General features: G+C 44.7%; 1 protein-coding gene across 3 annotated transcripts in view; it reads right to left on the bottom strand.

Annotated features, from left to right (window-relative positions):
* LOC148040975 (inorganic pyrophosphatase TTM1-like) overlaps window positions 1–15,805 on the bottom strand; it is a 138,167-nt gene that overhangs the window by 100,990 nt on the left and 21,372 nt on the right. For all 3 annotated transcript variants that reach the window (XM_087675284.1, XM_087675280.1, XM_087675283.1), the window contains one exon: window positions 15,584–15,779. In XM_087675284.1, coding sequence (XP_087531410.1) covers window positions 15,584–15,779 — 196 coding nt within the window. The remainder of the gene's footprint in view (window positions 1–15,583; window positions 15,780–15,805) is intronic.

Here is a 15,805-nt window from a genome sequence, read left to right as displayed (position 1 = left end):
GGGCACGTGGTTCCAAGAAGTTGATTGTTCAGCAAAAGCTGCAGCCTGCCCTTGCCAAACGAATCGACATCCTACTTCTACAGGAGCACAAGCTCACTCCCGCCCAGGCCCAGAAGGTAGGGAGGGTACTCCCGGGCAATTCACACACTTACAAGGAGCACGCCATCAATGCCCACTGCAGGAGTAGAAGCGTATGCACCTCTGTTGGCCCAAGTCTCACCGCCTATGTATGAGACCATGGGACGATAGTGGTAAGGAGGGTTCTATGGATTAGATTGGATATTGAGGACTCGTGCCTTGGAGTCCTCAATGTCTATGCCCCTACTGAGGTTAGGGCACGCAGCAGGTTCTGGGTGGAGATCGCGGTAGGACTCTCAGAGGTGGACTCTTGGATTGTTGGAGGAGACTTCAACAACCTGGAAGCTTTAGAGGACCAGCAGGGCAGAGGCAAAAACTACCAGGGCATGGCTAGGGAGGAGCAGGAGGCATGGGAGGTCTTTCTACTGGCAGTAGGAGCACACGATGCTTGGAGAGACCCTGCCTTCCACAGGAGAGAGAGGTCGCTGGACTTCTCTTGGGGATACAAGCGGCTAGGTGGAGTCCTGCTGGAGCGGTTGGACAGGTTCTATGTGGGTGAGTGGGGATGCTCTCATGGACGCCAGGTTGGGCAGTTGGCGAGCACAACGTTGTCTGATCATTGCCCGATTCTCATGACACTTGATCCCCCAACATCTGCCCTAGACACACGATCCTGTCAGATCCCTAACTCAATCTATAGGAGAGAGGAGGTGAAGAGATAGATTGAGCAGATCTGGACCAGGGAGTAGGGCAGGAGGGACCGGATCGCAGAGAAGGTTGCAGAGGTCCTAGCCAAGTTGAGCAGTATCTGCCAGGAGGCAACCCTACAAGCCAAGCAGCAGAGCTGGGAGGAGGAGAGAGCACTCCAGCGAGACCTTGCAGCCACGCAAAGATTATTACAGGAGGCACCAAGGGATCCCACCCTCCACGCACACGACGTGCACACGCGAGCTGCTATCACCGGCCTAGAGGACAGGCACTCAGAGTTCTCATTCCACACCTCCGCAACCTTCTAGGCACGGAAGGAAGACACGATATGGAGGGAGTTTTTTTAGGTGCACTAGCCCCGCACCTTAGGAGAGCAGATACGCAACCTTCGAGATCAGTATGGGAGGACTCGTTCTACCCCAAACGAGGTGATGAAGATTGCCACCGACTACTACAGACGCCTTTTCCAACAGGAGACAGCCTCAACTAGAGGACAGTGATGTAGACAGCAGGTCTGGGATCACATCCCGTCCCTTGTCACAGAGGAGATGGGACGCTCCCTCCTAGTTCCCCCTTCACAAAGAAGAAACTAGAGGAGGCTTTCCATACATAGGACGGGCAAAAATGCCCAGGAGAGTATGGCCTTTTTAAGGCTTTCTTCACTACCTACCAGGAGGTGGTGAAGGACCCCTTACTAATGGCCTTCTAGGAGATTTTCACTTCAGGACAGATGCCAGGGACTCTTTCAACAGGCCTCATTAGTATTCTCCCCAAAGGGGGAGACCGGTTGGAGCTTTCCCAGTGGAGACCGATCACCTTACTTTCAGTGGCCTATAAGGCACTCGCAAAGATGATTGGTAGGCGACTACGCTCTGTGCTTCCAGACATCATCCATGACACACAAACAGGCTTTGTCCAGGATAGGAGCATCCTAGACAATGTATTCACCTTATTTGAGGCGACAAAGTGGGCTCAGCACAGTGGGCAGGGACTGGCCGTACTACTCTTGGACTTCGAGAAAGCCTATGACAAGGTGGATTGGGATTTCCTAGAGGGCACCATGGCGAGGTTGGGCTTCCCCCAGGCATGGATCCACGGGGTCTCCGCACTTTACAGATCGGCTACCAGCAAGGTTCTCATAGGTGGTAGGTAAGTGGAGGAGTTTCAGCTGGAGAGATCGGTCCGGCAGGGCTGCCCCCTAGCCCCGTACCGATTCTTACTCTTTGCAGAGGCGATGTCTCACTTCCTTAAGTCACGTGTGAGCGGGTTATGCGGCCTCCAACATCCAGTGAGAGAGGAGACAGAGTTATTAGACTCAGAGTATGCAGAAGATACAACACTCTACATAGAGGACAACGAGTTGATGCTGGAGAGAGTAAGACTTGTCAAAAGATGACATACCAGCGAGATAGTAGGGTTTGCGGGGAGGAACACGGAGTGAACTCAGCAAACATAAAGAAGAGAAGAGAAGAGAGAAGAAACTCTTATGAATGGAATGATGAAGTTCAGAATCATGGAGTGAATGTGATACAAGGAAACAAGGGTGTTGTAGCACAAGGAAGATGATGAAGACAGCCATGAACCACGAACCGCAATGTCCTCTTGAAGGGGTGTGAGGGTAGTGGAGAGGCTGGAGAGAAGAGGTGATAGACTGAATGAATCAGCCATAAGGAATGAATGAGAGTGGCCTATAGATAGGCATAGTCAGTCTAGGATGGCGCCCCTTTTGGGGGCTGTAAACCCTACTGGCTCTTGAGGTGTTCTGTACTACAACGAGAGTGAAAATCAACTAGCGAAAGTCGATTGGATTTCTTACAGACCCGGACTCCAGCACGGAGTGGGGTGTCTACCTGGGATTTAGATGGGTGAGCAGAGGACAGACCATCCGTTACCTAGGATTCCAGGTGGGACTCCACATCACTCTCGCCCAGCAGTTTTTTCCAGTTCTCAACTCTATTCAAAGGAAGCCGACCTACTGAAGTACTACTCGCCTCTCCCTAGCAGGCCGAGCCCTGGTGGTTAACAAGGTCCTCCTAGCAATGGCCTGATACATCGCCTCTTGTTGGTGCTTCTCCTCATCCTGTGTAGTTCAGCTTCGCCACCTAGTGCAGAACTTCCTTTGGGTCGATCAAACGGTTCCAGGGATTCTCAGGCCAAGGTGACGTGGGCAACCATCATCTAGCATCAGTCAGAGGGAGGGCTTGGGATCATAGACCCATAGTATTAAAGTATGGCCCCCTTGGGCAAGCTAGTAGTCCACGGCCACACACCAGGAGGGCAGACTTGGAAGGTTCTATTGCAGGAGGGCCTTCAGGATTATAGACCGAAGCTTGTGGTGGTGAGTGGAGGCCGTCCCTGAGATGGATCTTCACAACAGCCTAGATCACTACCCCAGATCCCCCTTCCTGCATAGCTTGCTTCATGTGTGGCAAGGCTTCCGTAAGGCCCTAATCCAGATCCCCCCATGCTGCCAAGAGAAGATAGACCGTCAGTCGGTGATCTCGAACCCCCATGTCATAGGTCAGGAAGGGGCACAGATTGGCGAGTGCCCGCATATCCAGTGGGCTGGTTGGGAGGATGGCCCGGTTCGTACCATCAGGACATGGCGGGAGGTGTACAAGATGGTGGACAAGGAGGTGCTACAGCGAGTATCAAGCTGCCAGAGAGGAGTGGAGTTGAGTAGAAGGGAGATAGACGCAACAATACCTCAGGAGTGGCTCGCTCCCCCGATACAAGAGCCAATAGAGCCCAAGGAGGTATGGGCCGCTAGGTTTTCACCAGCAGAGGTATCCCCCTATAGGTGGCAGGTACAGTGGGCAGTGCTCCTTCGGGAACCTTCACCATGTAGGAGGGGGGGGCGTCTGACAAGGGTAGCAGGATGAGGGGATAGTTGTCCTTTCATGGAGGAGAATTCGGGTGATTGGCCCTCAGTGGAAGACATGGCAACTGAACCCTTATGTCTTCTGGGAGAAGCTCAAGAAGTGGCACCTCTAGATCTGGGAGGGCAGGCCACTTGATGAGCTGGAGTGGGATCCGGAAGAGTGGCTATGGCCAGCCATTGCGGTCACCAAGAAGCCACCGAGGTTCCTAGAGTACACAGCTAGGATTGGCAAACATGTACTGATGCACGAGGACATGGATTGGGCACCGTCACGTAGCAAGCACTGGGCGGAGCACAGCATCACGAAGCCTTTCTAACAGACCTTCTGGTGCCGCCTATGGGATAGCTAGAGGCCGAGAAGGGTGTCGTATTTCTTATGGCTGGTGGCACATGGAGGCTTGGCGGTGGAAAGTTGGCTAGCCCAAATGCAGGAGGGAGGTTGTAAGCGCTGCACATAACAACCTCTGGAAACCCCAAAGCACTACCTTTGGTCATGTGAGGCGGCGTAGCTCGTGTGGAGAGGAGCATGCTGCATCCTTCGCCATATAGCACCCAGCCTTGGATGTATCTCATGAGAAGCTTTCTATTGGCAGGCAGTCAACCAGGTCCGTCACCTCTTGTATGAGGCCAGGATGCACAACACGATATTCATTATTGAGGCAGGGTCATGCGCAGTGGTCGGTTTGGAGGCTCTACCCATCCGCCAGGTACTGGAGCCCACAGCAGACCACTTTGAGGTATGGGAGATCACAGGGAGCCTCACTGGATGGCATATTTGGAAGGCGGTGTCAGTAGGCTTTTGGCAGAGAGAGACTTTTAGTACATGCGACCTTAGCAGAGCTCTGGACCTTCATCATCCACTCCCTCCGCGGCCGATGAGACTAAGTGCAAGGTGAGTCCAGGGCTCACCAGGAGCTCCATTGTCATTTCATGCGCACTTGGAGCGGCTAGGACGACCTATTTTTCGTAATGCAAGCAAGCATCCCTAGATGGCGATACACCCCTGCTCCATGGCTTCTTGCCCCCATCCCCCCTAGACCGCCCTGAGAGGCTTGTACATCTGATATATCTGTGACTCTGCATTAGCTCCAACTAGTCTATGAGTATGAGTACTTCCTTATATTCAGGTTTTTTCTAAAGTAATATAATTAGCCACACTTTATTTGCAAAACATGATCCTAGCTATAGAATGGGTGCAAGCCTCCAAGTAAGAGGTAATCTTGCAAGTGGATATCAAAAAATCCTTCGACGGGGTCTCATGGGTATACATATTTCCAAAAGGTGCTCAATAAAATGGGTTTTCATAGCAAAATAGACGGCCTCTCGTGCTGCATGAGCCTCCACTCTTTGGCTTTTGTTGGAGTTGAATGCAGATGTGGAGCCCCCACTACCAATGGTGGAGGCCTTTGTAGATTGAAAGAAGAGGAATCTAAATGTGAAGTGAATGTGGGAGAGAAGAGCAAGGAATGAAACGGTGGAAGGAAAGCATCAAATTCATCCTCAAATGAAACAAAGGATGAAGATTACCTTGTGGAACATCTTTGAACATAAAGTTTCCTTCAAAACCATACCAGCACCAACTTAGGTCTTCATGGTGACTTACAAGTGGTTCATGCATAATAGGAGTAGTAGTATAGACAAAATCACACTCACACAAAAATGAATTGTACGAACCTACCACTAGGCTTGGTTGTAAAGAGTTTGAACTTTCAATTGTCCTGAATGGATAGTATTTCCTCAACTAAGAGGTCATCACAGTATAGTACTCCAATTGAGATGCACCTTGTAAAAGAGTACAAGGTGAAGAAGACTTGGGCCTTGGTGAGTGATCCCTACAAGAAAGGTTAGTAGGAGTGTTGTTCTCCAAATCAAGACCATAATGCCTCCTCAGGGCCTCCATAAAAGAAATAGTTCGAGGAACCATCATAGCATCTCAAGATGGAATTAGTTGAGCCATCATGAATCACTTACATATCGTTTCTATATCCATGGTTGCACTCATATGTCATACAGTATTGTGTGTATCGTACGATTCATACCATATGGTTCCGTACAGTTTCGTATAATTAATAGGCCTTTATTGGCCATCGTGTCTGCCACGTCTCCCCTGAGTGGCACTTTTTGGGGGTGGAAAGTCTTGGATACTTCAGCCCATCCCCTTTTCCAGTTGTGCACTCCTCCTCCAGCCTCCCTTGGATTCCATCCAACTAGCAGCCATATTTGACTCTTGACCCCTCTTTGATTGTTTGACCCCTCTCATCTACAAAAGGTGCTCCTCTCCTCCATGCTTTCACATCAATTCAACAAGCATTTGCCATTCTCATCTACCCCTCTTGGATCTTGAATTGATTGGTGATTCGTGAAGCTAAGACCTCTTTCCCACACCCTATCAAGGCTCAAGCCTCTCCCATCCCCTCTCTCTCACTCTTGCTCTTTCAACTTTACCCCAAGGCTCAAGGCTCAAGGCTCAAGCTTCTCCCATCCCCTCTCTCTCATTCTTGCTCTTTCAACTTTACCCCAATCCTCTCCCTCTCTTTCAAGTTTCAACTTTCAAGTTTCAAGAGTCAAGTCTCAAGCATCTCACTCTCCCTCTCTCACTCTCTCTCTCTTCCTCAGGCCTCTCCATCCATCATCCGCTCCATGCAAGAAAATCCCTCAAAACATCACGGATGAGATTCTTGCCAAGATGAGAGGGGGATTCACAAGAGGAGGAGGAAGTGGTGTATCAGCACCAACTCCTATACCTACTAATGAGGAAGCATCGAATGTGTGTGTATCTTCAACCAGTGCAGGAGAGGCCTCTATCATTGATGGTGGGGACTCCACATCCGCATCCAACTCCTGCAAAAGACAAGAGTGGAGGCTCATGCGGCACCGGAGAGACAATCCTCTCTCTCTTAAGCTTCCGGTCTTGTGCATGGACCAATTGCCTTTTTTAGAGAGAAAGGCAACGACTTGCGGACATTGAAATTGCACGCACGGTGATTGAGTGCAATCTTACATTGAATGTCCTAAAGCAAGAGCAATGGAAGAAGATGGTAAACGTCATTGCCAATGTGGGTCCATATGAAGGATGGACCAATGTCACATACAACAACATGAGGACAAAAAAGATTGATGAAGAGAAGGAGAGGATCGATAGACCCCTTAATCCTATTCAAGCCGCATGGATAAAATATGGTTGCTCCATTCTCACAAACGGATGGAGTAATCGTAAGAAACGGGGAATCATCAACATACTCGTCTCATGTCCACTCGACACTTACTTTTTGCGGGCCGTAGATACCAGCAAGAGGGGGAGAAAAACAATCGACGCATTCATCTACCACCATATTTGACAAGCTATCATTGAGGTATACATTGCCTTTAAAATTTGTTTCACTTTCTTTCATTATAATTTATGTATAACTATCTATCTCCTTATTCTCTCTAATATCTATCTCAATTCTCTCTTTTCCCCCAACCCCTTTCTCTCTTCATTATTGAATCTTGAAAGTTGAAACTTGAAAGGCTCAACCCTCTCTTTCTCTCTCTAACCTCCAAGTATTGTTACTTACTTGGAATTTGTGGTTGTAGATGGGCCCCTCGAATGTGGTGCAAGTTGTTACTGACAATGCATCGAATTGTCAACGCATGCACCGTTTGCTTGAGGCCGAGTTTCCCATGATTGTATGGACTCCATGTGCAAGTCATTATTTGGACTTGCTCATGAAAGACATTGGGAAGCTCAAGTGGGTGAAGAGGGTGGTCCGCAAAGCTCCATCAGTTGCACCTACTTCACGGTAAAGGTAAAGGTGCTTGCAATGTATCGTGAGCATAGCACACTAGAGTGGAAGAAGCCTTCTTTGACTCGGTTTACTTACATGTGGTTGTTGCTCAAGCGCCTTTATGAGGTGCGGTCCACCATAGTGGTGTCCACTCTATGGAATTAGTCGGATAAGTATGAGACAGAGAAGGCCAAGGACATACAACACTTGTGCTTTAATGAGCAATTTTGGCAAAAAGTTTGTACTGTTGTTATTGTCGTGACTCCCTTTTATAGAGTGTTACGTATGACTGATTGCGAGGGGTCCGCCATGGGCCTTCTTGTTCACTTCTTTAGAGCGGCATTGGTGGAGGCATGTGCTTGCACAATGATCACAAAGACACAACGTACGCATGTTCTAGAGATAACAGAGAGGAGATGGGGCAAAGATACATAAGCCAATCAATGGTTTTACTACATTGGCACACCCGACCTACAAGTTGCCAGTGATCATAGATGATAGAGAGCTCCGTTCGGACCAACTTGCTTATTTGACTCGTGTGGTCATTGTGGATAATCACAATGCAGTGCTAGAGGAGCTAGGATGCTATACCGATCAGCGAGGGCATATAGTTTTTGCTTTTCCCACTTGTTAGAGGAGAGAATCACTTGTGAAGTCTTTATTTTGGTGGCAAAACTTTGGAGACCCTTCAACCCTTAGCCATGAGAGTCCTTCCTCAAGATTGCTCTTCGGGTGCATGTGAGAGAAACTGGAGTGCTTACTCTCTCATTCACACAAAGATTTGCAATCAGCTTAGCACACGATAGTTAGAGCAATTAGTCTATTGCCACACTAACTTATACATGATGAGGGCTATGATGAGCATGGGTAGTCCAAAGCACGTAAACACTTAAACATAAAATTTAAAATTTATTGTTTTAAACTTTAAAGTTTATACTTTACAATTTAGACTTCAGCATTTACAATCTTATGTGCATTGTGTAGGTAAATGTTGATACATTCAAGTTAACAGGCGACACTCTTCCGACTATACATCAAGATATGAACGAGGAGGAGAAAATGATTTTTGCATAGCTCTATAGAGAGCTTATAGTAGCAGATACTCGTGACACTCGCAGTCAGCGTGCTCATGGGCAAGGAGTTCAAGCAGGTGGTAGCAAGGGCATGGTCATTCGGCACCCTCCAACATCGAGGAGTAGTTTGAGTGGCTTGCAAACATATGTAAGGCGAGGCTCCAGTAGCTTACATCCTCTGCCTCATGATAACATTCTCCCCTTGCCTACATAGCCGGCACCTAAGGAGCTATCATTTGATGATGATGGTAACCTCATCAATGAGGATGAGTATGAGAGTGTCTCATCGTCTGATACCGAGGAGTTATCTTCAGATTCTCTTAATGAGCACCCAGATGATTTTGATGATGATGATAATGATGATAGGGATGCCTCATCATTGATCCATAGGTCTCTCTCTTTTTTGTATCTACTATCATTGTATCCACATACCACTATGATACTAGTTGTATCTCATGTTGTGCGCAGCCCATGCGACTGCGATGGCCACCCTCATATATTCATCTTATTTTGTAATGAAATGGTTTCCACTTTAAACATGTGCATTGTGTTCTATCATTTAATGATTTATGGTTCTTTTAAAAGTCGATGTTTTTTTTCATACTAATATCGTACCGTACCTTATAAAATCATAAGGTACCATTTAATACCATATTTTATTGTACCGTACCATATCAATATCTTTCATATCTAACAACTATGTGTATATCTCACACAAAACCAAGCTCATCACAACAACCACAAGATACTCTTTAAAAGCGCACCTGCTCTGATACCATGTAAAGATATGCTAGAGTTTGCACAAAGAAAGCATTAAATATAAGAACACGATTGAAACACAATAAGTCAAACGATAATGCAATAAGCACAAACCCTACTTGCGAAATATAAAGCACAAACAAAAGCAGAGAAGAAAGAGAACTCTTAAGTGAATGAATCAATGCTATAAAAGAATGAGAGAATGTACAAAATGCTCAAAAGAAAAGTTGTCCAACAGTCAGTGGCTCTCGTGGGACCATGCTAGGGGAGGTGTTAATATGTATCATCCACCAAAGACAGATCCAGAGTGCAATAACTACTAGTTGGAGCTGAGGCTGATGAAAAAAAGTACTTAAAACACAAAAATGATCTACTGTAGATGCAAATGCAAATCAAACTGATGTTGGAAATGGAAGGACAATAGGATGAAAACTAGAACATAGTAATCTCTAGAGTTGGAATTGGTAAATGCAGCAATGTAACCGCCTGAAGATGATGGCAGCAGATCACTGATAGTAGTGGGAGACTAGGCAATAGTTGTAGACCACATAGCAGCAACCTATCTGTTTACAGATGCAAAAGGATTCTCCCAAATTAGGGTTTTGCTTATGGGACACAAAAACTCTCTAGGATCGAGCACTATTTAATGAAACTTTTGGTAATTTACATGTGTTGGGGCTGTTTCAAAGCACTAATCAGTTTGTAATGCATTTTAAGCTCAACAATATCCACAAGTGCTTGTCTGGCATAACTTTGTACAACTTGTGCCAATATCAACCACTGTTCCATTAGGTTACTTAGGATGTCACCTCATATGTGCACAACTTAATACTGCCAAACCTAAGCATTCAAAGTACACATCCTCATGACAATTAGCATACAAACTAGCCAATCCAAAACGTGGGCGCCCAAGTCAACATGTCAAACTGACCAAAATGGTCACCATGCCAAAAAACGAAATGCATTGGTACGATGTCCACAAAAAGTGTCTTAAACACATAAAATGACAGACAATCACAATGTCAAAGCTCCTAAGCTCTTCACCTAACTTAGACTAAGACTCACATGCAATTAACAAGAATATACAACTCCTATGAAGCCTAAGGTGAGCAACAACCCATATCCCTCAATGGATCTTGGAGTTGAAGGTGGTGGCTAATAGCCCCTGTCTCTCAATGTAGCACATTGCAAAGTTGAAGAAGTCCAACAACCTCTGTCTCATGATGGAACAAACTGCCAAAAAGAAGGTATCCAACCGATTCTCTCACAATGAAGCAAGCAAAAGAGCCAAGGGTCCAAGAAGCCACTAAACTCAAAAGCAAGTGGAGAAAACCATTATAGCTCATTGCAATGGTCTTAAAGAGGGCTTATCACCTTGTGATGTCTTAGAATCTTCTTTTGCTACAAGGGATAGTGCACATTGTATACATATTATTGCCTTGGACATAGAAATCTCATAGCCAATGGAGAATAATCTTTGCCACCCAAAACGCCAAGATTGAACAAGGAGGGTGTGGGGGTAGACACACATACTCAAGGTCGATGATGATAATCTTCGGTGGAGCGACTGTTCTTACCGTAGTAGGTGCACCTAGTGGTTCGTACCCCCTCCTTTTAAGGACAAGCCATAGCACTAATACATCAAACCTATAACAAGAGGGTGTGAGGGAGAGGAAGATAATGGTGTCTCCCAAATGTCACTGTGGAATAAAGAAGAATTCGGAATCTAAGAGTTCTGCCACTCCTGCAACCTTTATTCACCTTCAATGAGGATGAGGATCTTTAGAACTTGGAGCACCTCTGGTTTGAGACCATGCAAAGAAATGGTAGGGTTTGCGAGGAGGAACACAAACTGTGTATGGCCAACACTATAACACAAAACACAAAAATATAGAAGATAAATGAAAGTATGATCATGCTAAATGATCATGCTTAATGTTGATACAATGAAGAAGAGAGCCTTGGGGTTCTGTTTCTCTAGAACTAGTGCTGAGGTGAGTAGAGTCAAGTTGATAATGCCAATCATAGCTCAGAGATAACAGTATTGTCTTTAGATGGCAACACTTATGGATGAGGATGCTCTATGAAGGGAGCAAAGCACAATCCTCCAAGGGGGAGTTTCAGAGAAGACATTGATAAATAATAGTAGAGGGAACAAGACCCAATCCTTAGTGCTACTGCTAATGGAGAAAATGGTGAATCTCTCCATAATGATGGCTGCTATCAAGGCAACTGCTAGGCAGCCATTTTAGAGGAGAAAATGCGGAAGTGCTAAATGAAGATATCTCCATATGACTGGCTGCAAACAAGACACTACTAGGCAGCTCTTTACGAGAGGATGACGATCAGTGTGCTAGAAGTGCAGATGACCAACAAGCCGGCCTGTTGTAGAAGGAAATGCAGCTGTAATTGGTGAAAATAGGGCCAGAACCAGGAAACAAAAAGTGAGCTGATGTGGATGGCTGCTAAAGGAGCCATGTAGGATGTTGGGCAGCCAGCTGACCTAGGCGGCTGACTAAAGCTGCAGCCAACTGGCCTGGACAAACCACCAGCTGATGAGGCGATAACTCTAGGCATAGGGAGCACAATAACTCTAGTAGGCAGCATCCATCAAGAAAGTAGAGAAAGAAAAGTCAAAGAAGAGGGAGACTGACTGAGATGGTAACAATGCCCACACATGCCTTATTTAAAGGGATTTTGGAGCATTTTTCCTACCACATGCAAAAAATGCCAATAAATATAAATAAAGCATTTTTGGGGCTGTTAAGCAAGACCAAAATAAAGAATTAATGCACTACATTTAAATGTTAATGCATGTTATGACTTTGATTACTCAATATCAGATACTTGAATTGGGGCATTCTCCTCAGCAATGACCCGTTCCACACATCTAAATATGACTAAACATTGGCAAATCATTGCAATAGTCACTCTCTTCCTCTTATCGAGATAATCTTCACATCAAGCTCACAGAATGCTATAGAAGCCTCCATTGCAATAGAAGCACAAAATTCTACCAGAAGCAAGAAAGTATGTTATTCTGATAGTAGTAGTCCTACTTCAGACAAGATGAGGAGAAACATAGAGTGAGGACCTATGATGTTCAAAGGTGGAAATTTTGCCTCTTCTTGAAAATATGCCTAAATCTTGGAAAATAATATAGCATGGTTTAAATTTAAAAATTAGCTTTAAAAATGCACTTTTTTGCTCGAATTTTTGTTGTAATCATGACAATAAATTAGCATTATTTCAATCATTCAAACATTCCTTTGACAATGACAACGACATAATCACGAGGGCAAAAGGCAACCTAAAGAAGATCCCCCCTGCCCCAGTCCCCCTATTTTCCCTGTGAAAAAGCATGACATGCAACCTTGTTTTTGGCTCCAATTCTCTCCCTTCCGGCCCCAACTTTCTAATTAACTTTCACAAAGATTGTACATGGCAACTTTTTGGTCTACACTATTTGGTTGCCTTTTGGAGCAAGAGCACAAAATCTCCATTGACCTGTATGTCAAGAAAACTGGCAAGATGATATGCACTCATACCATATCAGAGAGACAGTAGGGTTTGCAGGGAGAAACATAGTGTGTGTAGGGTAAACACTAAGAGAAGAAAAACTCAAAAACTCGATAGAAGAAGATGAATGATGAACACTGAATCATGCTGAATAAATCAAGCTGATACAATGGAGCAATAGCTCAAAGATGACTGCACTCTCCTAGCTGATCACGTTGCAGTATCTGAAGGAAACCTGCACTATAGAGGGAGCAAAACACTATCTTCCGAGTAGTAGAGTATAGAAGGTAAAGCTGAATGATGAAGAAAGGTTCATCTAGCTGTAGAGGGAGCAAAACACAGTCATCAAGGGCCATCAGAGATGAGCAAGGAGATCACCTGCTGTAAACACGTACTTCAGAAGGTTAAAATCAGCAGGGCAGCCTGCCAGATGATCAAATGCAGCCCCAAAAGCATGAGGAACTACACAATGCAACCAAAGCCAAGAAGGGTGAAGACTGCAAAACACAGCCCCAACACTGATGCCAGGTGATGGACGATGACACCAAGTTTAGTGGATCCCTCCAAATGGCAAGATGCAACCTACTGATTGAGTTAAGGAAGTTGGTGATCTCTTGAAAATGGAACCATGAAAATTACCTTTGGTGAATCAAACAGTAGTGAACTTCCTACTTTGCAAGCACTTAATCTTATATAAAAATTCAGCAACAGAAAAGTAAAACAAACTATGGAGCTAGAATGCTCCTAAACCTGGACATGAAGAAAGATTGGCCCCAAAGCATGGTGCCCTCATGGTGTTTCTTTATCATTACTGGATTGCCAATATTATTGTTATTAGTTAGAAAGCTCTGATCACTAGCTTTCTAAACTCAGCCCTCAATAGGCCAATCTAGTACATCTACTCACCGATTTGCAGTGTTACAAATATTCACTGATCTAGTACTCAGGTAACTATCTCCAACTGCTCTCACCAACCAAGAGCAAGGATACCAAATTTGAGTAAATCCACTATGATTCCAAGATGGCACAAGAAAACCAATTTTGCCTAACATTAGATCTTGCCCAAAAAAACCTTATTTGACAAAATTTGTTGCAACAACTCCGTCTAGCATGTCTCAAACCATAATAGATGAGTACAAAATGGCTCAAAGACCACTCAACCACTCCCAGAAGTTAGAAGAACATTGCTTGCTCTTGAACAGCCATCACCTGCCTTGCATCTACCATCGCCTGCCCAAACAGGTTGTTGCCAGACTTAAAACGGCATGCCAACAGAACATTGCCAACTTGGGAAACTTCACTAACATAGGAATAGTATGGCCAGCCGGCATGATCAGCTATTCGGTAGCCATGATCAGCACAGGCCAAGGATGATGTTCCTTGGCAGCTAGGAATGGCCCAAATATAGGCCATTTGATGAAGAAAAGCTTTGTGTTCACACCTTTCAGACGTTTCTCCTCTTTTCCTATGTTTGAACTTTGAACAGCTTTTCATAAGAATAATTCAATTAAATGTTAATGTAATTCATCCACCTTTAATTCGTTAAACTAAGGTGTCCAAGCCCAAACATTTGGCTCACACCCAAATTTAATAAATTAAACAGACATTCATTAAGAATCATTCAAATCCAACTAATCAATGTGTGTGCACCTTCGATGGAAGCTCCAATGTTAAAACATTGTGCTCTAAAACATGATAGAAACAAAGGTGCAATGATGATGAGGCAAACAAGAAAGAAGAAACAACACAATGAAGGCCCAAGGCAATGAGCCCCAAGCATGCATAGTGACTTGAAAGGAATAATATATAAATGGGAGTGAATGCCCACATGAATACTGGAGGATAGATGATGAGTTGCGAAGAATGCTAATTAGATGGTACCATGCAAATATAGCCATAAAAAATGAGGGATAGATTGTTAGAGTTATGGATGTCCCAGATCCCATATCAAGCAACACATTGAAGTGACACAAGATTGATTGTGTCCATTGCGTCTTCTGTCCTACATTTATGGAAGCTGCACCCCATCTTTCTTTTATGGCAGGGGACTAGTCAGATATCGAATTTCTTTTTTGAAGTATGGACTTCACTGACATTGCAAAAGACAACTAGTCAAGTATGGGTCCTGGAAAAATTGCATTATGCTAATACATTGCAGCCAAACAACATTCTCATTTGTGGCATTGGATTGGGCTGGCACATTTGGAAATTGGCACAATAGAAATGCTTTTATTTTGACTTGGCTTCTGGAATTCATTGTCATATCACTTGCATTGGAGGTTTTCTTGTTCTCACAAACAGGTGGCTTCTATGATACAGGAGGTGTGTTACCTATGATGTGGCTACTCCACCGCTTGAGATCATTCAGAGCACTTCTATCATTGTTCATGCATGATGGCCTTTTGACACTCTCAACATTCAGGATGGGGCTTCCTAGGTAGGCAAAAACTGCACTCAAAGTCAGGACATTGAAGTGCACTGCACGCGAAAGTGTAAAATAGGTCTGTTGTATCTCAAATAAGGCCATGTCAAGAAATGGATGCTTTCATCAATATCAGGAAACTCTACAGGTGAAAACCAGCAGTTCTTGCGGATGAAAAATCTTGGGCAGATTTTGCACTTCCCTTTATATGTTGAAGCATTGATATACTTCTCTTTAGCTTTTAAAATAGAAACTTTTCTTGTTGTTACAATGCATCTGAGAACTTTATTTAGTCAGAAATGCAGTCTGAAGTTTATGAATCAATGCACTTGTCAATCCACGAAAAAAGTAAACAAAGAAGAGTAAAGACAAGTACAGTCTCTGATATCTGATGAATTATCTCCTCAGGATCTTGGCCAGCCCGATTGATATCCCTGAGAACTCTCTTTATAAGATCAAAATGCACACCACCTCTGACAGCTACGCGCAGGTCAAGAAAAGGACGAAGCTTCTCACTCAGAGCATAAATACCCTCAATAACCACAATCCGCGAGGATGGTACTTTCAGAGGCCTGTACATACGACAAAACAACCAATT

The sequence above is a fragment of the Lygodium microphyllum genome, chromosome 1 (assembly GCF_053477565.2).
Source record: "Lygodium microphyllum isolate KBCC chromosome 1, Lygodium_microphyllum_v1.1.10, whole genome shotgun sequence".
Lineage (NCBI taxonomy): Eukaryota > Viridiplantae > Streptophyta > Polypodiopsida > Schizaeales > Lygodiaceae > Lygodium > Lygodium microphyllum.
Note: the sequence above shows the minus strand (reverse complement) of the source record. Positions and strands in the feature narration are given on the sequence as shown.